A 26,476-nucleotide genomic window follows, 5' to 3' on the forward strand; every position below is an offset into this window, starting at 1 on the left:
CCTATCTTCATCAGTATGCAGTGTTTACATTTGAGACCTAAACATCAAGCTGGACTTTCTTTTTGAGACACTTTTGTGTGTCATTAATATGTAAAGACATATGAGTTCCTGTGAAATCCAGCCCGACATCTCTAACTTTTAAATGATTATTTCAGGCTTTACAAGGCGACTCACAGCAGTGCATGCACACCTTATTTTAGTCTGTCTTTTCTTCTGACTCAATCATGCTACGTCTTTCAGTTTCAACAAAAAAGTCTTATATAGCGCAGCTTTAAAGCAAGATTATGCGAGAATTGCTATTTTTTGCTCTTGAGCGCCCCTTACAATTGAACAGCATAATTCACCTTTACACCACTGTCATGAATAGAAATCATGCCATGATTCCCCCTCATGCACAAGTACATTTGTTGACCAACTAAAGGATACAGAATCTGACTCCCCTTGGTGTGCATGCAGGCATGTGGGCGCTACAGAATTCACTCACAATTTCTATATTTCTATATGTAAATAACTAAAATTGTGAGTGTAATCTGCAGCATCTTACAGGATTTTGTTACAGGTGGCTGCAAACTTTTAAGGCTTATTTGGTGTGAGACTGACCAAGACTGAACACAACTTTTGGCCTACGTCGCAACCTTTCATAAAAACAATGACAGGGATGTAACTTACAATCTATTCTCTGATTTTTGTTGTTGTCGCGTTAGCCATGAGACTATCTTGAGTCCTTTTATGTTTTTAGCACTCACCAATTAGTAAAAGCCAAAGATTTACTCTTGTCCAGCCTCTTGCTCAGTCACTCCTTTGAATCTTCTTCGGCCTTTTGCAGCCTGATGTCGATGCTGGGTATATCAAGCTAGCTTCTTCTTACATAGTGCTATAGCAGGACTTCCGGCCTGGACTGGCATTGACAGACACACCATTTTCCCTATTATAAGTCATTATATTATCAATGATGAAATGATTTTGAAGCTGTTATTTTACGGTAAAATTGTAACATAATGTTGCTTTAAGGAAAAATGTTTTTGTCTTTCTGCCTGAATTTTGTTGTCTAGGAAAAACTACTGAGATATTAAGATCTCTTTTTTGATGTTTTCTTTCCCATGCTTGTAAATAATTTAATCAATCGATCGATCGATCGATCGGTCGAACAATCAATCAATCAATCAATCAATCAATCAATCAATCAATCAATCAGAGATGCTAAAGATGGAAGACACAATGAGGAGTACTGACAAGCAGTTGACTGAAGGAGAGAGAATGACATTGTGTGTGCACATTTTAAAAGGCCAAATGAGTCTTTGAGGCAAAAAAACCTATTGTGAAGATGAAGTTCTCACGGTGCTCTGTAGGGACACTTCTTACTGATTTGGCAACCAGTCTGGGTCACTTCAGGCTAACTTTCAGCATCACTGTGGTGTCTTGCTGTTGGGTGTGAAACAGTGACAATAAGCGTTCAGAGCTCAACTTATTCACCCCTCTCACACTGAGCTTGGAGTACAGGCAGAATTAGCATACGAAACATATTCTGACACGTTTCTTCGGAAAAGCGAGAGCGAGGGGGATAAATGTCTTCATTTTCATTCCCACTGCAGTGCAGCCACTGAGTGATTTAGCACTGGAGAAGTATTTGAACTGTTCTTTTGTAGCATACAGTTTAACGTGATTTATGGAGGGAGCTGTTTGAATGAATTGTGGAGTTCAGTGAGGATACATTTTGGCCCAACAGTCCTTTCACTCCAGCAGCACTGGTTTCATCACACGTGAAATGCACACATGAATTCAGACAGCTCCGCTGCCGCACACTGTGGGGGAGTGTGACGAAAGGCCTGTGTTGCTTTTCCATCCTAAAATTATACAAAGACTTGAATGATCATTTTCAGTTTATTTTGAAAGCCCCCTTGTTAACGGTGGACATAATTTGATATTCTGAAGTTAACAAAACTATCTTTGATAGTAATCCCCACCCCTGGCTCCTCACATTATGGGGCTTCGACGTTCGAAGAAGGCAAAGAGAAACATTGCACTGGTGCGCATTTTGATGCTTTCTGAAGCAGGCATTGCACTGCCCTGATAAGGCCGATGTTTAATGGAGTGGGCTCCAGCATGTGCCAGGGGGCATGTGAACTAGATAAGCAAGAGCTAATTACTCCTCTCTTACAATAGGAAAAGGCTCAGCAGCACTCATTTTGCACTTGTTTACAATGCGCCATTGTTGCCCAGGGCCTCCAAATCAAAATGAAGTATAACCGATTCCTGCAGTGGGGTGTTTAAGATGTTCAGCGCCAGTTTTTTGCTCTGTTGTTGTGCACCTCAAAGACATTTTGGAGAGGCATATGCTCATAAAGACTCTAAACAATGAATTGAGTGCCAGGAAACCTCTGTGAAGAGGAACTGTGAATTGTTCATATGTATATGCCTTGCTGTTGTACTTTTCAGCATAATTAATTAGTTGTTGAAAAATCACTTTTACATGTTTCCCCCCTTAAACCCAAACAGTGTCAGTCAGCCAAGGTGTGTTCGCTGTCTGAACTTTGGTGAAGTAGTTCTGCCCTGGTCTTTGTTTACATCTCAACTAATCAAGTATGCAGAAATGTTAAAGCTTAAAAAGTAGCCCTGCCCATTTTCCAAAATTTCTACATAATCATTCATTGACATCAGGAAGTGTCTTGAAATTGTTCATTGTTGAGAAACTTATTGACTTACTGGTTTCTGTACAGTGGTGGTGATAGGAACCAAACGTCATGATGTCTACAGCACAAATGTAGCCATTTTATTTACTATCCAAATCCACCAGTGAACCTACACATGTCCTCTGAGTTTTGTTGATGATGGTTAAATTGTGGAAAATCTGGAAAAGTAGATTTTCTTTGGGGACTGTTTTGACGTACAGCACCCTGCATGTACTTTTCTGCCATGAACAGATTCAAAGAAATACATTGTAGCCCAAAAGCTTAGATCAAATCTATCATAAAACAATGTGTCAGACATCCAGAAGCATATTCATCACCCTTAAACATTTTATTATGAAAAATCTTTTTAAAAAAAAGTGTGGTATTCTCCTTTAAGGCCCACTGATTAACAGTGTATACATGTGGTACATGCTTAAATGGTCACTGCATCAAGTACACTCAGACAGCCTTGTTTATGTGGTTTTCTGTCTGAATGACATACTGTTATTTACAAAAATGGACAAAATCTGCTCAGGTAAAAACATTATTTATTGTCAATCCTTTTAAATGTTAATTGAAAATATTCATAAAAATCTACCTTTTTGAAGTACAATGATCCAAAAAAAAATCCTGTGTGTGCCACAATGCATACAATTCATTAATTCATTTTGCAGCCTCCTTTTGCAAAGATAACAGCTCAATGCCACTGGAGAGCTCAGGGCAAAGGATCTGAGAGCATTCCTCCATACAGAACCTCTCCAGATCCTTTAAATTCCGAGGTCCACTCTCCTCTTCAGCTCAAACCACAGGTTTTCCATGGGGTTTAAGTCAGAGGACTGGGGTGTCCATGGCAAAACCTTAATTCTGTGGTCAGTGAACTGTTTGTGTTGATTTTGATGAGTGCTTTGGAATATTGTCCTGCTGGAAGATCCAAACTATGGCCCAGTTTAAGCTTCCTGGCTGAGGCAGTCAGATTTTGATTTTATTTCTGCTGGTACTTGATGTTGTGAATGAGTCTGTGATACCATGTATGAGACATACCAAAAAGTTGTAATACAAACTGTAATTGAAATGTTAACTGCATAAACTGTCTCTGTACCATACAGAGCTCCAACTGATCTACAGTTACATGAATATTGTTCCTCTGCATGAAGATTTTGACATTCAAATATCTTGTCACATGTCTTGGGGTTGCTTTATGAGAATAATTTGTGTTTTAGGATGGATAAGTAGTAGTTAACCATTTAATGAAGGTTAGTATTACAGCTGTGGCTGCTGTGCTATTAAAGACAGTTAGATAAATGTTTGTATGTAGTGTCTAACACATGCATATGTCCATGTCCACCTGCTGCAAGCTCTGTATTGAGAACGGTTGCTGTGCAGTCTGCCTGTGGAAACTGAAAATATTCCTGATACACTGAGGACTGTGGGAAATGATGAAAAACAGTATTAGCAGCCATATTGAAGCTGTAATTTTGTCCATATGCATTTAGCAGAATGATGTGACAGAAGCAAATTTCAGACACCAAACATTTCTTGACCGACTGACTGCATTTGGGTTAAGAAGGGAAAGTTGCATAATTAGACTTGTGGCTGAACTATGACTTTAAAGCACTAGCAGCTGCTGCAGTGCGATGCTAACTACTTGCATTAGCTGAAGTCAGCAGTGGCAGACCGCAGATCCAGCACGCCACCCTGTCACCAGAAAGCTGAGCCAGAGCTGCCTGTTTGGACACGAAGGTCAGCGGTGTTCCTGGCCTGGCGAAGGTGATCCCCCTGCGTTCCTGCTGAAAACCCTCTCAGGGCTGTTTAGCTGAGCCCGGTCATCTCGCCTTACCCCAGCCTGCTTATCCCAGAGCCCCCACTTCTACTAAGCACAATTACTCTCTCATTTGCCCCAGCCCCTCCCTTTCTCACAGCCTCACCGCATTGTGTTACATTAGGATAAAGAGGCCTGGGTAATGTGTGTGTGTGTGTGTGAGAGAGAGAGAGTTGGAAGGGGGAGCTCTTAAGAGCAGTGGGTGACGTTTGCCGATTCAAGGGGAACCTGATCTCACCCAGCGCTCCTTCTCTCACATGCAAATCCAGACTGAAAGGGGACAATCTCTCCCCTTCTCTGGCTCTCTCTCTGTTCCACCCTGCTTGGCTCTGTCTTCTAATTCACACTTCAGAAATGGCTGCAGAGTTTCAGCCACCAGTCAGATGAGGAGAGGATATTTTAAAGAAGAAAGTATGACAGATGATTAAGGTGGTACACTCTGAAAAATAAAGGTGTCTAATGGGTTCTTTGGAGCAATGCCAGAGATGAAATGCCTTTGGTTCCCTGACCTCATTCTGCAGGCCTCCTAGTGGCCATTCTGTCAGTGTAATGGACATCAAATTGGATATGTTTTGATTAATATATTAAAATATATATATATATATAAAAAATACACTGTATTGAAAAAGTATTCGGTCATGTGCCTTCACACACATAAGAACTTCAGTGACATCTCATTCTTAATCCATAGGGTTTTATATGATGTCGGCCCACCCTTTGCAGCTATAACAACTTCAGCTCTTCTGGGACGGCTTTCCACAAGGGTTTAGGAGTGTGTTTATGGGAATTTTTGACCGTTCTTCCAGAAGCACATTTGTGAGGTCCGACATGATGTTGGACGAGAAGGCCTGGCTCACAGTCTACGCTCTAATTCATCCCAAAGGTGTTGTATCAGGTTGAGGTCAGGACTCTGTTCAGGCCAGTCAAGTTCTTCCGCACCAAACTTGTTCATCCATGTTTTTCTGGACCTTGCTTTGTGCTCTGGTGCACAGTCATGTTGGAGCAGGAAGGGGCTGTTCCCAAACGGTTCCCACAAAGTTGGGAGCATGACATTGTTGAGAATCTCTTGGTGCTGAAGCATTAAGAGTTCCTTTCACTGGAACTAAGGGGCTGAGCCCAACTCCTGAAAAACAACCCCACACCATAATCCCCCCTCCACCACAATCTCCAACTTTACACTTAGCACAATGAAATCAGACAAGTACCGTTCTCCTGGCAACTGGCAAACCCCGACTCGTCTATCGGATTGCCAGACAGAGAAGCGTGATTCGTTACTTCAGAGAACACGACTCCACTGCTCTGGAGTCCAGCTGCGGCGCTTTACACCACTGCATTTGATGAACATGAAGTTTGGAGGTCTGTAGTGATTGACTCTGCAGAAAGTTGGCGACCTCTGTGCACTATGCGGCTCAGCATCCGCTGACCCTACTCTGTGATTTTACGTGGCCGACCACTTCGTGGCTGAGTTGCTGTCCCTCCCAATTGCTTCAACTTTGTTATAATACTACTGACAGTTGACTGTGGAATATTTAGTAGCAAGGAAATTTCACAACTGGACTTTTTGCACAGGTGGCGTTCTATCAAGTTACCTTGCTGGAATTCACTGAGCTCCTAAGAGCGACCCATTCTTTCACTAATGTTTGTAGAAGCAGTCTGCAGGCCTAGGTGCTTGGTTTTATACACCTGTGGCCATGGAAGTGTTTGAAACACCTGAATTAAATTATTTGGATGCTTAAATATATACTTTTGGGTATATAGTGTATAATATAAGTAAAATATTTACCTGTAATTTTTTCCTGTTTTCAAATTAACTAGGACTGTATTGAGCTGTTGGCGAGCAAGGGGGAGTGGTTAGAACCTCCTGCTGGGAAAACAATTCACACTTCTCCCCAAAGACAGCAGAGCTGTAATAAAACTATCAAAGATATCTTCATAAACAAATCCTCTACTGCCACAATAAAAATAGCATTTTATCACAATAAAAGCACTTTTATATATGTTGATGAAACATTTAAAGAAAATGCATAGCTTGACTGAGAAAGCTACACAACAGGCTAGTCCTGGGCTTGGCAACATGTGGCTCTGGAGCTGGATATGACTGTTTTACTGCCCTGTTGCACAGCAGAATTAGATAAATTAATTCTCCTTTGCAGTAAAGTAAAGCTCTGATGGTCATTCCAAAAGTTTAGCAATAAATTACCTTTAACACTGGAGTTTGTGTAGAACTGCTAATTCACCCTTTAACCCTGAAGGTTGACATGCAGACTGTTGGTCACACACCAATGCAGACAACAGTCTTGCATAGCTATTAGCTAATGAAACAGCAAAGAGAGAGATTTAAGATGATTGGAGACAAATGGGCATTTGCATTTATAATTCATAAATGTTCCAGCTGGCTTCCTGATGTGTTTAACCTAAAGCAAGAAACTGTCAAACACTAAAAAGTTGCGAAGCTGAAGACAGCTTCTTGTTTGCCAGATTCTCGTTCTAATTTTACAGTTCGATTGAGACATTTCACAAGAAACTGTTCTAATTTTTGAAAAATTTCCTGCTGAAGATGCGAGAAAAGTGGCTATAGCTGAGCTGAAGCTTAAAGCAGAGTAAGTCTGCATTTTTGTTTATATTACATTTCTTAGTCTATACTAACATATTAGCACATACTGAGACACATTACGGCATAGATAATAAAATAGACATAAAATGTTGTGGCTCGCAAGGTGGTTTGATTTTTGCTGAAAGGACAAAATGGCTCTTCTTAACATTTGGGTTGCTGCCCCCTGGGCTAGTCACATTGTGACTCAGAGGCAGAATGTCTGGCTGCTGCTCCAAAACTCTTGTGTTCAAGTCCCAAGCAGTTTCTCAGTACAAATCACAAGGCTAAAAATATTGAGATGAGCCCTCTCATCCTGGACATCACCACTTCCCTCTGAGGAGACTGAGGGCCATCAAAGCTGGCACAACTATGCATGCTGTGAGATTTCTGCTCAGAGCTGTAGCACTAATGACCCACAGTAAATATCTTGCACTAGACTGTGCCCAACAAACCTCTTACTGTATTACAGTGTAGCTCCTTTGTTTGCCCAACTGTACAAGTGTAATTTTTTGTATATAATTCTGTAATATACCCTGTGATGAACTGGCGACCTGTCCAGGGTGTATCCTGCCTTAGGCTCGCCCGCAACCCAGCGGCTTAGAATATGTGTGTGTTTGTGTGTGTGTGTGTGTGTGTGTGTGTGCGTGTGCGTGTGTATTCTGTAATATACTGTATATAATAGTTCGTCCTTGACTCATGCACATATTCATGTATTCATCTCGTTTAGCACCTTTAACATTGGCTGTTCAATATCTACACTCATTCTTTACATCCTATCTGTCCTATTGTATTTGTCTCTTGGTTATATTTCTTCTGTATCCAAAAAAAATCTATTTTACAAGACAAGGCAAAATCCACTTTCCTTTAATGTAAGTTTATGTAAAGAAATTTGATTCCAGGTTGATGTCCATAGACACACACTGGCAGTAGAATGGGTCAAGCTGAAAAGCTTCAAATGTGTCACTGTCATGAGACACCACAAGTCAGTTCATGAAATGTATGCCCTACTAGACCTGTCCCGGTGAACTCTAGGTGCTATTATTGTAAAATGGAAGCGACTAGGAGCAACAACAGCTCAGCCACAAAGTGGTAGACCACTCAAACTCACAGAGTGGGGCTGCTGAGTGTTGAAGCATGTAGGACAGAAAAACACCTATCCTGTTTCATCACTCACTGCAGAGTTCAAAACTACCTCTAGAAACATCAGCAGCACAAGAACTGTGCATTGGGAGCTATAGGAAATGGGTTTCCATGGCTGAGCTGCTGCACACTAGCCTGCGATCACTATATGCAGTGCCAGGTATTGACTGGAGTGGTGTAAAGCACACCACCACTGGACTCTGGATCAGTGGAAATATGTTCTCTGGAGTGATGAATCACGCTTCACTGTCCGGCAGTCTATTTTGGTTTGGTGGGTGCCAAAAAAACACCACTCACTGGAATGCACAGTGCCACTTAAAGTTTGGTGGAGGTGGGATAATGATCTGGGGCTGTTTCTCAGGGTTTGGGCTTAATTTCTTAGTTTCAGTGAAGGATAATGTTAATATTACAGCATACCAAGACGTTTTAGACAATTCTGTGCTTCCAATTCCAGCAGTTTTGGCTTTTTCTTGTTCCAGCACGGCTGAGCCCCTGTTCACAAAGCAAGGTTCATAAAGACATGGTTTGACAACTTTGGTGTGGAAGAACCCCACTGGCCTGCACAGGACTCTGACTTCAACACCACCTGGTGTGCTCTGATGAGTGTGCTTGCACCTTTTAAGTATGTTTTACACTGAACTTTATATTCCAAACTTTTAAAATAGCTGTGTCTGTTTAAAAACATACAGGAAAGGATGTTTGTCATTTTGCAAGGTGTATAGACAAACATAATTGGTCAATGAAGCCTGATTCCGATTGCACAAAGATTGTTCTCTTTCAATACAGTTGAAATTGAATAGAACAGTTCACGTTCATGATCTTATGGCTACAGGATAAAAGACTGTGATTAGTTGAGGGGTGGCGGAGTATAGCAGAAGAAAACATAAACGTTGCTCCGTCTTCAGACACCACATTATCACCCTCCCTTTCCTTGAATTCATGGCTGTTATAGTTGCTGTTTTCTTTACAAGGTGCACTAGTTCACTTCGCTGCACGTTCCTCATCTGAGCAACAACGCAATGGATTCTAGATTTAATATCCTCTCTCGCTGCCACTGTATAATTGACACCCCCTCTGCCCCGGAGCGCACAGCGAGTTGAGAGAAGTGGAGAGAGGAGGCGAGGAGCTGTGGAAGTGAGAGCGAGTGAGTGAGGAGGGGGAAAAAAGAGGAGTAAAGAGTGGTGGTAGTGCTGATGGATAGAAGGGCTGCATCCCGTGGCCCCCGGGTCATGAGGTCTGTGAGCCGTGGTTTTTCTCTCCCCCGCAACAAACACTTTCATGGCTCAACACCCGGTGGCGACTCAAGATGCGATTTCTTTCCCCCCCAAACAGCCAGCGGGGCCCCCAGCAAGCCTTATCAGCAGCGAGCAGAGGACCACAGAGGCCCAGGCAATTTGAGCCCTGTGATAGACACGGCAATTTCCGTCTGCACAGGCCCCGGATTCAGAGAACGAGGAGGAGGAGGGTGAGAACGAGATGATGTAGAGAGGGAAAAAGGGTGAAGAGGGCTGAAGAGACAAAGTCTCACTGAGGGAGCTGCTCGCACAATTGTATTGGTGACGAGTGAAAAAACAAGGATGTGGCCAGTTTGTACTGCATAATGAGGGTCTCTTGTAGGAGTGGGTAGAATTGTATTTGCTTTAAAGTTGCAATTTGTAAGATTTTTAGTTGACTCTGATTATAAAACATTACAGAATCAAATACAATTAACAACAGAGTGTCAAGAAATAACAGTTTTGGTGTCATGTCTGTGTATTGTGTTGCAGAGATATCTACTAAAGTTAGCATGCTAACCAGCTAGCCTCTATCTTGTAATACCAGTTTATACCTCAAGAGGTGATGGGAAGGAACTGTAGTGTCGAATTTGACATCAGTCCAACGTGAGAGGATGAAGAAATAGCACTGCCCCGAGGGCATATTCTAACTTCTTGTTAACCATATTGAAGGTACCAGTTAGCCCGTTAGACCACAAGGAACATTAAATGCAATGATGGCTAAAGCTCTTGGCGAGCACTCATTACCACCACTCCCGCCCACTCCCGGCAAGAAACCACAATCGGCAGCAAAGAAAAGAAGTGACGTCATAAATAGAAGCAAAACAAGAGTTAACATTGATGTTGTTTTGCACTGCTGGAGACCGCTCTTGGCGAGTAAAGGGATGAAGTTTGATGCTGATGTTGCTACGTTTCTTCTAGACTGGTAATGAGGGGAAGGAGTGAACAGGGAGGAGGAGGGACTGTGTATTTCCTTGTTCCTTACTGGTAATAAGTTGCCACCTATTTATTTGGAGTATGCAATACAAATTCAACAGGTTGTGTCATCTTACCTATTGATCTTTTAAAGTGAAATAGATCTGATTTCTTCAGAGCTGTATAGACACACAAATCAGATCGATTTTCAAATCGATTATAGATTGGTGGCCATGCGACTTCAATAAGAGTGGTCAAGTCTGAATTCATGGTGTTTTTCACTGTGCATGAGCCATCACTGAGTATTAAAGTGGGAGTAGCAACTACTGTAAATATCTTTATTGTCACTGTACAAATACAATGAGATGTTGTTCGGTGCAAGCCTCAAGGTGCTTAATTAAGGGTGAAGTATAGAAATATAAACACTTTTAGACTATAAGATACCTGAAGTTGCAGTAAACAGTGCAAAAGCATCAGACCCTTTTTCACCTTCATCTGTTTGTTCTTGTGAGGTTAGTGGTATAGGATGTGGTCATTTCAGGACACAGGTTCATTCACATTAATGGCAGGTTTGAGTCACTTACCTACACAAATGTTAACCAAGTTAGAAAGATCGGATCTGAGCAAAAATAGGAATTGAGGAATGGGGCATGTAATGTGAATGTAGCAGGTTTCTGCTGAGATGAGGTCTCCCTGGGTGTTTTGGGGGCTCCACATAGAGTCTGCTTGCTTTACGTTTGTTAATGTAGAGATTAGACTTTGTGGCATCTTTAGCTTGCGTATTTTTTAGAAAATATAACATTACTACACTGTGAATTTTGAGCATGTCTAAATGAACTAAGTAGGTACTGAACTGTATGTGTGTGTGTCTCTTAACAAAGAGTCGGTGTGGGTGCCATTCTTCATTTGTTTGTTGTTGCTAAGGGATTAGTGAATATATCTGTATTTTTCCTTTGATTTTTGTTTCAGCATGAGTTACTTCACTAATCTTTGGGGTTATGTTTGTAGTTTTGGCAGGAAGCCCAGCCTGAAGCTGTTATGTTCGTATTGATACTGTGGTGTGAGCTCAGGACACAAAAAAGGAAATATATATTTATAGCATTTCTTGAAATTATGCCATAGAGTCCTATTCCTTTATTTAGGCTATGCTCCCTTTTAGCTCGAGCCGTGTACCCTTCTTTGAAATGGGTAAAGGCTGGATGATTATTCATGTTGTTGAAGCCTGGATGATTCTGTATGGAGGATCTTGGTGAAAAGGTTCTAGAGCACAGCAAAGAGGGGCCTGAAGCATGACTGTCAAATTGTGTTGTGCAGGTCTAAGGTACAATGTAAATGTACCCTCAATGGTGCAATGGTGGTTTTAAGGCCCAACTGTGTACCTTAAATGAAGTTTTGTATTTGTATTATGAAGGTATGTATTTACACCCTTTCATAAACTGATGTTTTAAAACATAACAATGAACTAAACAGCTGGAGTCAAGATAGGGTGTGTGGAGTTAATATGACTTAAAAAATATAACTTCAATGGATTATGGTACAGTTATGTTCCCTGACTAAAGGTACTGGCCTTGAGAGTCCCACCCCAGTGACAGTTTCATACCTTCAGGGTGTAGTGCAGTGGAAAGATGTGACCTTCTGCAGGGAAGTTGTTTCAAACTGACCATTGTCTAGAGCAGGGTGCCCAATCCTGGTCTTGTAGATCTACCATCATGCACAACTTAGCTCCACCTCTAATCAAACACACCTGATCCAGTTAATGAAAGCCTGTATATTAGAGCAAAGTGTGTATGATCTGAACTCTCCAGGGTGGTAGATTTCCATGTCCAGGACTGAGCACACCAGGTCTCCAAGCCCAGGACTGGTCTAAAGGACATTCACCACTGCAATTCAAGTACAAATTGTTTTGCTGCAAAGGACACCCAGATAATTTTCTGGAGGCAAAAGGTTTCTCATGTTTAAGCTGCTTGGCAAATAGACCCCTCTAAAACAGAAATCATATGATGATATGGTCATGTCTTTGAAACATTGATTCTAATCGCTTTAAAGTGGTCACCATCTCTGACCATACTCACCACAATGCCAAGGACCAAGAATGTAAATAATGGTTATTTCATTTAAGTAATTCCATTAGAGTATGAGGGATGTTCTAGATGTATTTAAGAATTAAATTATATGGAAGCCATTAGTGTTAAAAGTTTTTCTTCATTTCTTTGCAGTAGGTACTCACACAGCTTGTTAGGAACCACATGATATATGGCTCTACTAATTTTGAAAGTGCTCTCTTGGCACAGGTCCATTAATATCACTGAGCTTTCTGAATACAGTGTTCCACTAAAGGGCCTTATCTGAAATGATCAATCTGATGATTTTGGCAACGGTAGCAGCATACACTATTAATATTTGGTGATAAAAAAAGCTGTAGAATGTGCTATTAGCTTAGTGGCTGAGGGCTGAGAGGCACAGCATGCTGACAGAAACATCATGAAGGACTCTTCATTTACACACTGTATGGAGACAAGGCATTTAATGTAGTTTATTACATACATATAAAATAAGATAGAAAAATACGGTATAAACTTGTAACAATGGCTGTTGATACAGACATACGTATTTTCTCATAGGCAATACTTGGGCAGGGGCGCACACGTAGCATGGAGCTAACACAGAGACTTCTGTCTGCAAGTCTGCAACACACATTTTCACTCAGATGGTAAAGAACATTCACATCGATAAACTGAATAATCCTGGAAAACTCATTTTGAAAAGCAAACCAAACCAGATTTATACTTTAATTGCTATTGAGGGTAAAATATCATGCGATATTGATGGTACGGCTTGCCCATATATAGATCTAACCTGTACTGTAGAAATTTGACCCTTTCTCACAATCTTAACTATTAAAAACAAATGTGGTTTTGACATAACAGGCTATTTTTCATTTTATTCCAAAAAACACATTGGACCTCAGTTATAATACCTTCATAGTTACAATAATACTGTCATGGCACAGCAGAATCTGAACCGAAAGTGGTGGTGAAGTGAGGACGGGACAGGAAGACATGTTGACACAGAGACTCCCCACAAGACGTCAGAGGCCATTCTGTTGCATAGTAAAGAAAGATCTGGGGGTCAGGGGGACACGCAACACAGTAGTATGGTGCAGTCCAGCATGGGCAGTACATGCAGCTTCCACTAAAGAACACAAATCTGATGGTAACGGTGGCGCGTCTTTGCTGCAGTTCACATTATAACCATATCTCATGCTTTACCTGTCTGACACTACCTGTCTATTAGGCTGAAAATGAGCCACACTGAATATTGACCTATATTGCACCAAAGGTTATGGATTATTCTTTCAGCAACTGTAAAGTGGGGAATATTGACCACAGTATTAAAGCCTCGGTGAAGAAGTCTCAGGTTTTAGGCACAATGCTATTCCTATTTCAGACTTATTGTTCAACCTAGACCTGAATGTCTTCATGTTTAACATATACATACCAGAAGGGAACCCTCAGGGCCTTCTAGGCCTTCAGAGCAGGCCTAATGATTTCTGGGAAGTAAAAAAAATCCATGTCTATAATTTTTCATTTCTTTTTATTCATTAAACTCATGAATGTATTTAAACTATGCAAGTATTGCAATAGGATGTAATTCATTATTATGTCTTGGATAAAAACCTAAGGGTTAAGTTCTTGAAATATCCAGCGGCAGATGAATCAGTAATCTGGTAAAAGTGAGTGCACTACTGAAAACAGTCAAGGTAAAACATGCTAATAGGTCTGTTACTCAGGAGTCGCAATCCAAATGTTAAGAAGAGCCAATTTGCCCTTTCAATAAAAATCAAACCACCTTGGGAGCCACAACATTTTATGTCCATTTTACCACCTTGGCTGTAAATATGTCTCAGTAGTACTAGTATAAACTAAAAATATAGTGTAAATTAAAACGTATGCTAACTTTTCTCTGCTTTAAGCTTTAGCTCAGCTGTAGCTGAGTAGAACAGTTTCTTGTAAAATTTCCCTCAGTGTTTGACGTTTTATGAGGCTAAAGTCAGCTTCTCTTCCACCAACTTCTTGGTTGAATTTCCCTGCTCCACCTTAAATGGTGCCTGTGGCACCAGAACTGCTGCACTATTTAAAGTGGAATGGGTACATTTGAGCAAGAAGCTGGTAAATGAGAAGCTGACTCTTCTTGTTGCAGATTAAACATATCAGAAAACCAGCTGGAGTGATTATAAAAGCAAATAAGCCCATTAATCTCCAAATGATCATTTTTCATCTTAAATCTTTCTCTTTTTTGTCTCGTTAGCTAATAGTTAAGCCAGACTTTTGTCTTTGCTATGGTGACCAGCAGTCTGCACGCCAACATTCAGGGTTAAAGGGTGAATTAGAATATACATTAACTCCAGCATTTAAGAATATTTATTGTTAAAACTGTGATACAGTTAAAACAAAAAACTTAATTTGGGCCTTAATCTCTAAAGGGCAGTATGGGCCCCCATTAGTTTAATAGAAATTACCACATAATTCACAGTAGTTGCTGTAGATTACGTAAGGAGATTGATGACAGAATGACATCATTCATGGCACATTCCACAATTTCGTTCCTTGCTTGGAGAAAGCTGCATGCACTGAACTCTGGTCTGTTCATTCACCACTAATATGACACATTCAGATCGAAGAAACCATGAGAACCACAATAAGGCACTTCGTTATGTTTCCATTTCAACCCTTCATCAATAGGACTGAAGGGTTGTTTTGGTCATCCGTTTCTACATCCAATTACAGAAAACTGGATTGTTTTCACTTCATAAAGGGTTCGGTATGATTTTGTTTTTTATTTTTGTCTTTTGTTCACTTTACAATACTTGCGAGTATAAAAGTCTCATTTGTAAAAATATATATGTTCTCTTCTTCCCCTGCACTGGAGGATAATAAAAGTGTTCTTTTCTGTACATGTGTTCTTTGACTCTGTGTTGTTTTTTTTTTCCTCTTTAAACATTTTTCTATCTACAAATTTCATACATTTGTACAGCAGATAGGCAAGCATGGCTTATACATCCTCAGAGAAACTCGTCCACTGAAAAGTGTTCGGTTGTTTTGAAGGGGGGGATGCTTCATTTTTCTTCTTTCTGTGTTCGTATGCATTTACGATAATGTTCCCTTTTGATGCACATGTGAAATCTGAGAGTAGAAGAGGGAGCTAATGTACTGGGAGAGAACGGTGCATGCACTAATGCCACACCAGCACACAATACATTCAGATAGTTACCAACCGATGGGTAATGAGTGCCGTGAATCCTTTTCCCTTGACTGAAGGCTGTTGCCATGGGGGTCTACAGTCATGTGTGGTGTGTAAGGATGTTTGTAGCCTCCGTTTGGTGGAGTTGGTGGAGAAGGGTAGGCTAATCATTATTGCTTATTGCTTTACAAAAGACTGAGTGCAGGTCTACAGTGGCAGGGCGGTCCACTTCAAACAGACCAGTTTGAACCGGAGGGCTTCTTCCAGCCATTGGCGGGTGTCCATACGTCAGGTGCAGGGAAGCTGCTTCTTCACTGCCATTGACCAGTGAAGGCTGTTTAATATTCTGTCTTTCTTTTACTCATTTTCTTTTACATTGGTTCTTTTTTGTTTTTGTTTAGAGCAGAGAAGTGATCTGCAGGCAGGTAATGGGCAGGTCATCATTGGGTGAAGTTGAGAGGTCAGAAGGTCAGGGGTTAGTTGCCGGTGGTGGCTGGGTGGGTTAGAGAAACAGAAAGGAAGGGGGGGAAAGAAAGGAAACAAAAGAGGGAGGAAAAGAAAAAGATAGAGAGGAGATTAGTTTCAGCTAGTGACGGCAGGATGACAATATGATAAACTGATCACAATTAGGCTCCACATTCAAGCGCTTATAATTTTGAACAAATCCAACTGAGTTTGGGAAGCGCTCAAAGAACGTTTGGCTCTAAACAGTGCAGTAAAATCAAAGCATGATTTTACTGACAGCATGCCTGTTCAAGTAGGTCGCTTGTTAACAAAGGAAGAAATGAAAAGAGACAAACATCTGACAAATGAAAACAGAACACAACGGCAGTAAACATGTCTATTGGTTAGTAGCAGTCAAGTAAATGGACAGAGTTTCTAATGAAATGAAAGGACAGATTGGAGAGCAGCCAGCACAGGTTTTTTACCTGACTGCTTTTGAAGGAGAATTCCACCTAATTTTCTGCATAACTAAATTGTTGAGCTATAAATAAATTCATTCAGTCTGATTTGACATGAAACTTACTCTACCCTGACTTTTTATAGCCATGTAAAAACTATTTACCAACTAAAATGACCAGTGAACCTACATGTGTCCTCTGAGCTTTTACATGTAAGGTTAATGGTAAAATATTTGTAAATCAGAAAAATAAATAAATAAAATGTTTTGGTGCTATTTTGCCTTTAACACTCTGCATATAACCCTTCACCATTAACATATTTAAACTTAAATCTTTCGAAAAACAATGCATGTAATAATCTTCTGGGAACTTTTAAAAGTGTCTGGTTCCTGTCACAAAAAACAAGTTTCTCTAGAAAACTTCACACCAAACCTCTCTGAATGACTGCTCTCAGCTTAACAAATTAATTATGAAAAATCGGTGGTATTCCCCTTCAAGCACGAGAGCTCTTTAGAGGTTCAAGCAGCAAGCCGATAGTTATGATGGAGATGGATTACTATGTCTTCTTGTTAAGACCGTGGGCAGAAGGGAATTTGAGAAGTCCGCATTGAACGGCGAAATAATTTAGGGCCAAAACAGGTGTTGGTTGTTTTTGTACTCAATAAAATTTTTATTGCCTTTTCAAATTCTTTTTTTTCCTTCTATTTACAACAACATAAAAATCATGGCCTTAATGATACAAAGCAACACTACAAGGTATTCTCTAGATAGCATAATAGCCATGGAAACACAAGCTGTGGGAATTTTATCCATTACCCTCAGCGTTGCAGACTATTGACAATTCACAGGACACATAATATAAAATGCTTTTGCATATAAACACTGAAAAAAGTCCTGTCGTTCATATAAAGCCCTAACATATATCCAAAAATATAGGAAATTCTCTAAGGTGGTGCTATAAAGCCACTATGATGCATATTTTTCTTTCCTACAAATAGCCCTCTATAATATCATTGCTATCTCTTTGCAAAATACAAGTAAAATCTGACATTTCATATACATTCCTGCTTTATATTTTTTTATATATATATTTATATATGTTTTTAAGAAGCCACAAGTAAATACTATTTTCTTTGCAACAACAAAAAATAAAGAGAAGCTTACAGTAAAATGTAAAAAAAAAAGTATCAAGTGGAATATTTCTCATAAATGTATTTATACTCTGACGTGATCAAATCCACAGCGGTTTCGTCCACACCACAGTGGTCAACCTTAAGACTACACAGCTTTGATCGCATTCTGGTCAGTTCCGTCGTCTGAGGTTTGATGTAGTTTTCACTTTTTTCAACGTGTCCGCTCTTTGTGGAGCAAAGGAGATGAATGCTTCTGACTCATTCAGTGCAAAATAAAGAGTTGTGCCACATAGTATGTCTTTACAAATGAGGAAAATACAACAGGTGGAAATAAAAACAAAAAAAAAAAAAACTGCTAAAATAAAAAAAGTAGATCGGCAACGTAGCTGCAGATTGGCAATCCAGTAAGAATGCGCAGATTGGAAATTTGGAAGTTCTGTGCAAATGGGTTCTCAAAAGTAGATTCTCTTGAAAGCAGTAGTACCATAATATAAAACATTTACAGTATAAAACAAAAAATATGAGAAATATATGATAAATGACAACAATGGAAAAAAAAGGAATTAAAAATCTCATGAGACAATTCTGATCTGTAACAGCTGTAGCTGTTTAAGAGCGCCAAGCTTAAGACGGCACCCCACAACTATCTCTGCTTTCTCATACATACTCTTAACTACGCTATTTCACCTGGATTCAGTCAGTCAGAAGTACCACCAGACCCCTAAATGTCAATGAGTAGACATTTGGAGATAGAAGTAATCGCAACACAGTTTTAAAGGTTCTTACTTTCACAGTGAGGGTCAGTTGCAGTGGAGACTGCTGGAATGAATGCAGGACTGTGAGGTCAAATCATGTACAGTTTTCACAAATGTCACATTGTTGCAGTCAATGATCTGTTTGTGTGGTCTTTTACACCAATTATTTTTAGCAGATTCCTTAAATGTCTGTATACTCCATCACATCAAACATCATGTGGAAATCTGTGTGACTGATCTTCATTGTCAATATCCTCAGGCACTGTTTCAAACCAGATATTATTATCCAATTAGGTGTGTGCCCAGTGACAGTTAACTGAGTTCCTGTAGTAACACTCCCCAGTGACCGGTTACAAAACCCTCTGCTGTCGTTCATTTATTGAATTATTTCAAGTAAAGCATAGCCAAACACTAATAAATGAATGTTTAAGCAAGTTATCCTACATTAATACCACATTAACTCAGATGGGTTTGTTGTAGAATTGTGACTGTTGAGCTGCGCTCGGTGCTGAAAGTAGTCTTATCTTCTACAGTGCACACTTTAATACATCTTCACATCACAGCGTCAGGCTTTAAAAGCAAACAGTAAAAGCATCTGTCGTACATCAGGCGAAATGGGCTGTTCAAAAATGGCTTCAGGGAAGAAAGCTAAGCTAAACAGCCTCAGATGGTACAGCTCTTGCAACGTTCGCAACTCTGTCCCTAGTTACCAGATTAAAAACAATTTAGCGGCCAAATTAAAGATGACAATACAGGGTGATTCAAAAAGATTTATCCGATTTCAAAGCACCACATTTTTACAACCATGAGGTGCCTGGGAACCAATCACATACCAATTGAAAGAAGGGGTCACAGAGTTTCTGACTGTCAATGGAAGATGGCTCCCTTCAGTTTGTGAGGAGATGGAGACCCCTGAGCATAAAGCGTTCTGCATTGTCCACTTCAATAAGAGTGAATCTGTCATAACTGTACAACCTGATTTTTGTCAGCAGTGAACCTCCAACAGCTCAGAGCGTTTGTTGTTGCTTCCGCAATACTGGATGATCTCTGAAATTGCACTGAAAGAGCCGTGAGTACAGTGACATCCGACATGCTCAATCAAGTATGGGATGAATTTGACTATGGTGTTCATTCTTGTCCGTAGAGCTGGAGGAGGTGCATATTGAGTGCTTGTAACATTACATACTAAACTTTATGCACATTTACAATTTACTGCATTGTTTTGGAATGTTTTATAAATGAAGTAAATCATTTTGAAATCAGATCAGTCTTTTTGAATCATCCTGTATATTGCAGCTGCAACTTTTAATGTTCTTTTATTTCACAAAATTAAAGCTTCAATTTGCATGCTATCACTGTTTTCCCCTGTACTCACTTCAGAGTTGAGAACTGTCTAAAAAGTACCTCACAAGAAGTGTTTATATTATTATTATTTATGCGCTTAAAATTTGTTGTTGTTATCATTGTATTATTGCTATTGATGTAAAATAACCTCTGCATGGTTTAACCCTTCACTGTTTGTCTCTTTCCCAAGTGAACATGGACTTTTGACAATGAAGAAAAATCTTTTCCACAGACTAGAATTTATTGGGGTTGACTGTGTATTAATGACATATATATGGACTTCACAATCTGGAAAATGTAGAAAACATTGGGACACTTCAAGATAAATTCTGGCTTGTGGAAATGTTAGAGAAGTGACATGTAAGATTTAATCATGAAAGATGTTCATAAATTGGCACCGTGAGCCCACACACAGCAACATGAGCTTATATTTGTTTCTAAACTGGTGTGCAGTTGGGCCAGTTCACATGGCAAATTCATCAAAACACGGCCAGCAACTCAAGCAGAATGGATTACAATGCAGGCTCAAGCTTCAGCTCACAGAAGGCAACATCAAACACAATGGTAGAATTTAGAAGCCAATCACTTTTAATCTTACATGTAGCTCCTTTAACAACATCTGCCCCTACTATCTACATAAACAAACATGCATAGTTTTTAATCACCTGTTTTAAAAAACTGTAGGCTATATGTGTGACCATTGATTATTAAAATGTAATCCACTTTAGCTTTGTTATAAGGTAAATATTCATAATGCAACTAGGGACTGTAAAATAAATAAACATAAATAGCTAACCTTACCAACAGAGTCAGTGAGGTTATGGGATGTTGAAGGGTGTCTAAAGCACATTTTCATGCAAGACGGTCCATTATTTGTCATCAACATCATGTCAAATTCACAAGGTCATCGAAATAATGGAATGGAAGTCAACCACTTCATTTCTGCAGTGCAGGTCCTGTTTGTACTATATGTCCTCACGGATGGTGGGAGCTTTTTATTTGAAAAAAATGCAGGCTAATTGTGAATGTTGTTGAGCCAGGAACAGTCTGCACACTACATATACTGCACAATAGACCAGAACCAACAACATAAGAGGCCATTGGTGATAAAAACAAAAAGCATGTGAGCTAAACTAACCTCTGTCTGTGGTCACTACCCTTTGGTAAGGATGGACCCGCATTTCGTGCCTTCGAACTTTAGTTGTCACTGCACCTGCTTGGATTGCAATAATATCACCAAAAACACAGATTAGATCAATCAAAACTTCACAATTTTTCATGAAACAGATCAATTTAAGATCAAACTCGACAGACGTTATATAGCTGTATGACCAAATACGGTTCAAAATTGAACATTGTTTTGCAAATAATAAAAAAAATAAAAGTTAAGGCACAAATAATACTTGTCTTTCATCTTTAAAACTAGCAACTGAAAACAAACAAACAAATAAACAAACATAACAAAACAAAAACACGACGATTGCATACATCCCAAGTGGATCTATGCGTTGCTTGGATAATGTATGATGGACATTAGTGACGAGCACACGCGTACACACAAACGCACACAGAAGGGAGGCTTTACTAGTCACATAATCCTGCAGTGGAACAACAGGGAAGTGCATGTCTTCAGTCCCATGTTTAAATATAATACTGATAAACTCGCTCTCTGAGCAAAGGCACAGAGCCGATAGCATTTAGGCACATCAGCAGTAGTTAAAAATAAGAGAAAAGGGTAGAAAATACAACAGCTATGAATTAAGTGATTAGTAAAGCAAGATAATAATTGATGTTTTCTCTCCTAAACCAAAAACATAGCAGTCAGTAGAACAGTCCTGTGACTATGCAAATACTTTTTACGGCTAAGGGGGCACATACATGTATATATATATATGTGTATATATATATATATATATATATATATATATATATATATATGCTAGGAGCGGAGCCTCTTTGGGTGAGGAGTGGCCAGTGTAAACAAAAACAGTGTGTCTGACTGACTGCTAGACTCATATTCATGGTTCATCAAAAACAAGGCCGCGTTGAAACGAAAGCGCATGTGTGTTAACACTCAGATCGGATGAGGGGCTCAGTAAGGATCCTCAAAAGCACTTTTAGCCTTTCGTGGGGAAAGCCACACCTAAAGAATAAAGGAAGGGAATGGGAAATTAGTTCCAGTCGCATTACCCATGCATTACCAAAGCCGTTTTAGGGCAGTCCAGACCCGAGACCCTGCAAAGCAAGGCCTCTCAGAGACAGTTTGGTCATATATTTATTACATTTGTTCATATTTTTCTGTAAACAAGCCTGAAAAGCCCCGTCAAACTGTCCTACAACGGCTGAGCTTTGCTTATAACAGATGCCCCATCAACCTCTGTCTCCCAAAGCAGCCCTTCTCTGACCCCCACTGTCCCCTCACCGTCGTCATGTTACTCCTCCTGATGGCCCCTCCGGACCGGCCCACCCTAAGAGGGTGGGGAATGGAGGGAGCATTCAGAGAAGGTTTGCAGCAGTTTGGGGCTCAGTGCTTTTTTTTTTTTTAAGATCTCCCTCGTATTACGGTACACAGTTTGAACACAGCACATTCATTACAAATGAAAACAAAACAATAAAAAAAAGATGTGGTTTCAGAAGAGATAAACAATGAAAGAGCCACTGGGAAGCCGCTTTCCGGTCAGTCCGACAAAGACGGGTGGTTTTGGGGTGGGGATTGGGAGAGAGTGGGGAGGGGGGTGGGTGAGGGAGCTGGAGTAGTGACTGTGGGTCAGATAAGGGAAAGGGTTGGAGGGTGCTTTAAAAAGGAGGCCGGCTGGTCGGCTCTCCGCGCTGGACAGTGATGGGAAAGTGACAGGTCTGAAAGCCCAGGTAGAGGGGCAGCTCTTCGGCCTTTGAGGATGCTGTATAGGTGTACACAAGAGAGAAGACAGGGTGAAATCTTCCGCTCTCCTCACTCCCAAACACTCCTCACCTCCCTCGCCCTCTCAGTAAGACCCGGTCCACATGTATTCGGATATTTTTGCCCCGTGGTTTTGCCTCCTCATAAACTTGGCATTCAGATCACTGAAATTTACATTTTTGAGAAAGGTAATGAAAATTTTCATGCTTAACTGTTTTGGACTTGGGACTGTTTGCTGTGTTGGACTCAAGCATGGCTTTTATTTCTGGGTATATGGTTTCTGATTATGTGTTTACTTATTGTAGCTTAATTTAACCCTTGTTTTTGCCATTCTTTGTTTTCTTAATACTTATAGACACAGCCACACAAAGCCATCTATACTAGATTACTAGAATATATACACATATTGTTGCTGTCGGAACAAACCCTTGTTTCTCCATTGTTGTTTTTTTTTCTTAACTCACATAATATATTTCAATTGGTTTGGCTGGGGCTTTTGTGAAATTTGAGGCAAAAAAATCCCTTCAGAATGGATGGATTTTTAGCTCCCCACTCTAATGTGAGACCATCAATACTGATGGTCAATACACAGTCTGATCTACAGCTTCACAGTGCACACTTCAAGAGTAATATAGTTGTGAATACCAATCCAATATATGTATATTTTTGGCTGCCAATTAATTACTACAATAAAATCACTTGTGAAGCTGAACATTTTTGTGATGCTTTTAGTCCACTACTCAACTGAAAAATGTTGTAGTTTTCAAAAATATCTGGATACGTGTGAACACAGCCTAATGCACTAATGCATCCACATGGTCGAACCAAACACCCGCACCAGCCCACCTCCCCTCCAAAACACACACACCCAACACCCCACCCCCCGCCCAAAGAAACACACTGAAACAGTCCTCTAAGACAGGTCTACTGTAATGGGCTTTTTTTGGGAGCAGGCGGCTCGATCTTGGCTGAATAAAGGCTGCTTATTGGACAGTAGCTAAACCCTGCTTGGGCTCATCTCATTGGACACGCCGCTCTTGGCATGGGGACGCATTTTTTGTCGTTGCTCAACTTAACACTGCGCCTCTGGGAGCAGCCTGTGTTAAACTGGCAGAATGCTGTTTGTAACATGATATTCATAATCGGCTTTTCTCAAGTGCCTTAATGAAGCCATAGAGCTTGTATGGAGAGGGGAGGACAGGGCCTTTGAGAGGGAGCGAAAGAGAATGAGAGGGAAAAGTGTGAGAGAGAGAGAGCAGTGAGAAAAAGAGAGCGCTCTCTTATAATTCACATAAAGCCGGCAGAGCACTTAACAGCCCAATCATTTATGCACACATTTCTTAAAAGGATTTTTTAGCTGTGAGAGAGGACTTTTATGACACTAAATGGATTAAGTGGAAAAGGCTGTGAGTGTTATTGTTTTTGTACTTGTGTTGTTGCCTTTTTTACTTTCCCACTGTGATGGCTGAGATGAAAAAGGACGGGGTGGCGAACGATAACTCTTAGACCGAGGAATCACATAGAGAGCTACACTGAAAAAGGGAGACTGAGTTTGGGGAGGGTTTGGGGGAGGTTGGGGTTAGGGATGGGTGCAGATGTTCAAATATAGGGCTATTCAAACTTAGTTTCCTTAATTATGCATTCAAATAAAGCATTTGTAGCTTGGAATAAAAATATATATTTTTATATAATTTCTAAAGATGATTCTGATTGAGTGACACTGGACTACACAGAATGTCACTTCTGTGATATGTATTATATAGTTACATGTGACCAGAGGTGCCATACGACTGTACATTACATATTATACATCCATATTATGTATTGATATGAGAAGTGTTGAAAATTTTTTTTTTTTTTACAAACTGTTTTACAAAAACGTTTTACAGGGCAAATTGTCTGACTGATTAACTGGTACAGTGATATGCAAAAGATTGAACACCCTTGTGGAAACTTAAGTAAGGCACTTTTCTGCAATTTCCATTTATTTGCTGAATTTAAGATATCAGGAAAAAAATAAGCCATAAATTTTAAATGTCCTATATTATTTGCATAGGTTAGATTTTTATCTTAAAATCAGCAACTAACAGCAATCATACATTAAAATGAACAGAAGTGTGTTCTTTGTAGAGGATAAATTCATTTCTTTTCACTTACCAAAGCAGCAAAAAAATATAGTTTGACCATGAGCTTCCAAACTTTTGCATACAACTCTATTAATTTACATACAACTAAAATAAAAAGATGAATCATAAAATGAACAAAAAATCATAGGTAATCTCATAGGGTAGAATGCATTAAACCTATGTGTATGTTGAAAACTGTGAACACCTTCTGTGTTTTATTATTCACAACATAAGTTTTCTCACTGCGATATTTGAATACAATTGAAAATTATATATATATATGATCAGCAAAGGCTGTTAAAATGCCCATCCCTATTTCAGGGGTCTAGGAGGAGTGCAGGAGTGTAGGTGCTTTGGCCCACTGCCTTGGCAGGTGGAGGTAGGTGTTTGGACAGTCGCAGGTGCAGCCATGCTTACCTAACACCCCGTTGGAGTCAATAGGGTACTCCAGGATGGATGTGGCAGGTGCCAGTGTGTACGGGTACTCATAGGGCGCGGCATAAATCAGGCCTGCTGACTCTGGGCCAGGTGGCACCAGGGTGGCGGCGGCGGCAGGGTGGGCCGAGCCGTTGGGCATGACGGTCTGAATCTGGCGGATGAGGGGCATGATGGTGGGGCCAGCAGGCGTTGGGGTGCGCAGGGCAGCCGGCGGAAGGACGGGGGCAGGGCCGGCGATGATGCGGGGTGCTTGGGCACTCGCTGCAAGAGAGAAGGCAAGGGCAGCTGCGGTGAGCGGAGGAACATGGAGGGTGGAGAAGGAAGAGGAGGAGAGGGGGAGGGGGGGAGACAAAACAAGAGTTAGTACCGTGCATGAGCTGTACACAGCACATAAAGCATGTCAGTGAGGACAACAACAGCCAGACATTAGTTAGTTAGGGAGCAGAAATTATTTTATTTTACTTATACCTCCACTAATATAAAACTCCACAGGCTGGCACTTCATCAACAACAATGTTTGCAAAAGCAGTGAAGCAAAGAGAGGAGCAACACAATGTTCCATGACATTCCGGGCTTTTTCACCCCCTCCTTTTTGACTGTTTGTGAGCTTGCAGGCTTATGGCTCTCTGAGGCAATTTGGAATCAAAGCACTGTGCTGTTTGTGAGTGCTCTTATCTGCGAATCAGGGTTACCTGAGAGCGCAGTGTTGAGCATTAGTGAAAGTCGGGATCGCACAGCCCTTTAACAACGGCAACATACAAAGCCCTGCTAATAGGAGGCACTTACGCGATTTAATGTTGGCATCCCTGTACGTGCCGTTCAGAATGGCCAGTTCCATCAGCTGCATCTTCTTCAGACTGTCCTCTCCTTCAGCCTGGAAAAAGATCACAAAGTTCAGTAACCAGCAGAGATACATGTGCACCCACCATCCATATCAAAAAATGAAAGTGATTTTCCTAGTAATGAGTTAACAAACTTAAATATGGCATTTTCAGCAGATTCTAGTGCATAATTTCTATATATTTGCTGAGTTTAAGATCTTAGAAACAAACAAGAACATACAATATAAAATGTGTCATAAAATGTTTCTCAACAGGCCACATTTTATGTTTTTTTTCCAATATTTTAAATTCAGCAAATAAACAGTAACTGTGCATTTAGTTAAGCAGAACAGTGTTCTCTGTAGGCGACACATTAACTCAAAGTGACCAGTGAGTGGGCATACAAT

At 40.4% G+C, this 26,476-nt stretch overlaps 1 protein-coding gene across 5 annotated transcripts in view; it reads right to left on the minus strand.

The window, feature by feature from the left end:
- Positions 1-12,915: 12,915 nt before the first annotated feature.
- Positions 12,916-26,476, minus strand: part of LOC108420546 (protein quaking) — a 132,197-nt gene continuing 118,636 nt past the window's right edge. Inside the window, exons 5-8 of one of the 5 annotated variants that reach the window (XR_005130322.1) lie at positions 26,035-26,122; positions 25,228-25,533; positions 20,924-22,685; positions 12,916-16,144 (exon numbers count right to left, since the gene is read on the minus strand). Coding sequence is in view for 4 of the 5 variants with exons in the window: in XM_037538794.1 (XP_037394691.1) it covers positions 22,582-22,685; positions 25,228-25,533; positions 26,035-26,122 (498 nt within the window). In the remaining variant the exon portion in view is untranslated. Of the gene's footprint in view, positions 22,686-25,227; positions 25,534-26,034; positions 26,123-26,476 lie in introns of all 5 variants that reach the window. The other 4 variants (XM_037538795.1, XM_037538796.1, XM_037538797.1 and 1 more) reach the window with 4 other exon arrangements.

This window comes from Pygocentrus nattereri, chromosome 5 (assembly GCF_015220715.1).
Source record: "Pygocentrus nattereri isolate fPygNat1 chromosome 5, fPygNat1.pri, whole genome shotgun sequence".
NCBI classification, from domain to species: domain Eukaryota; kingdom Metazoa; phylum Chordata; class Actinopteri; order Characiformes; family Serrasalmidae; genus Pygocentrus; species Pygocentrus nattereri.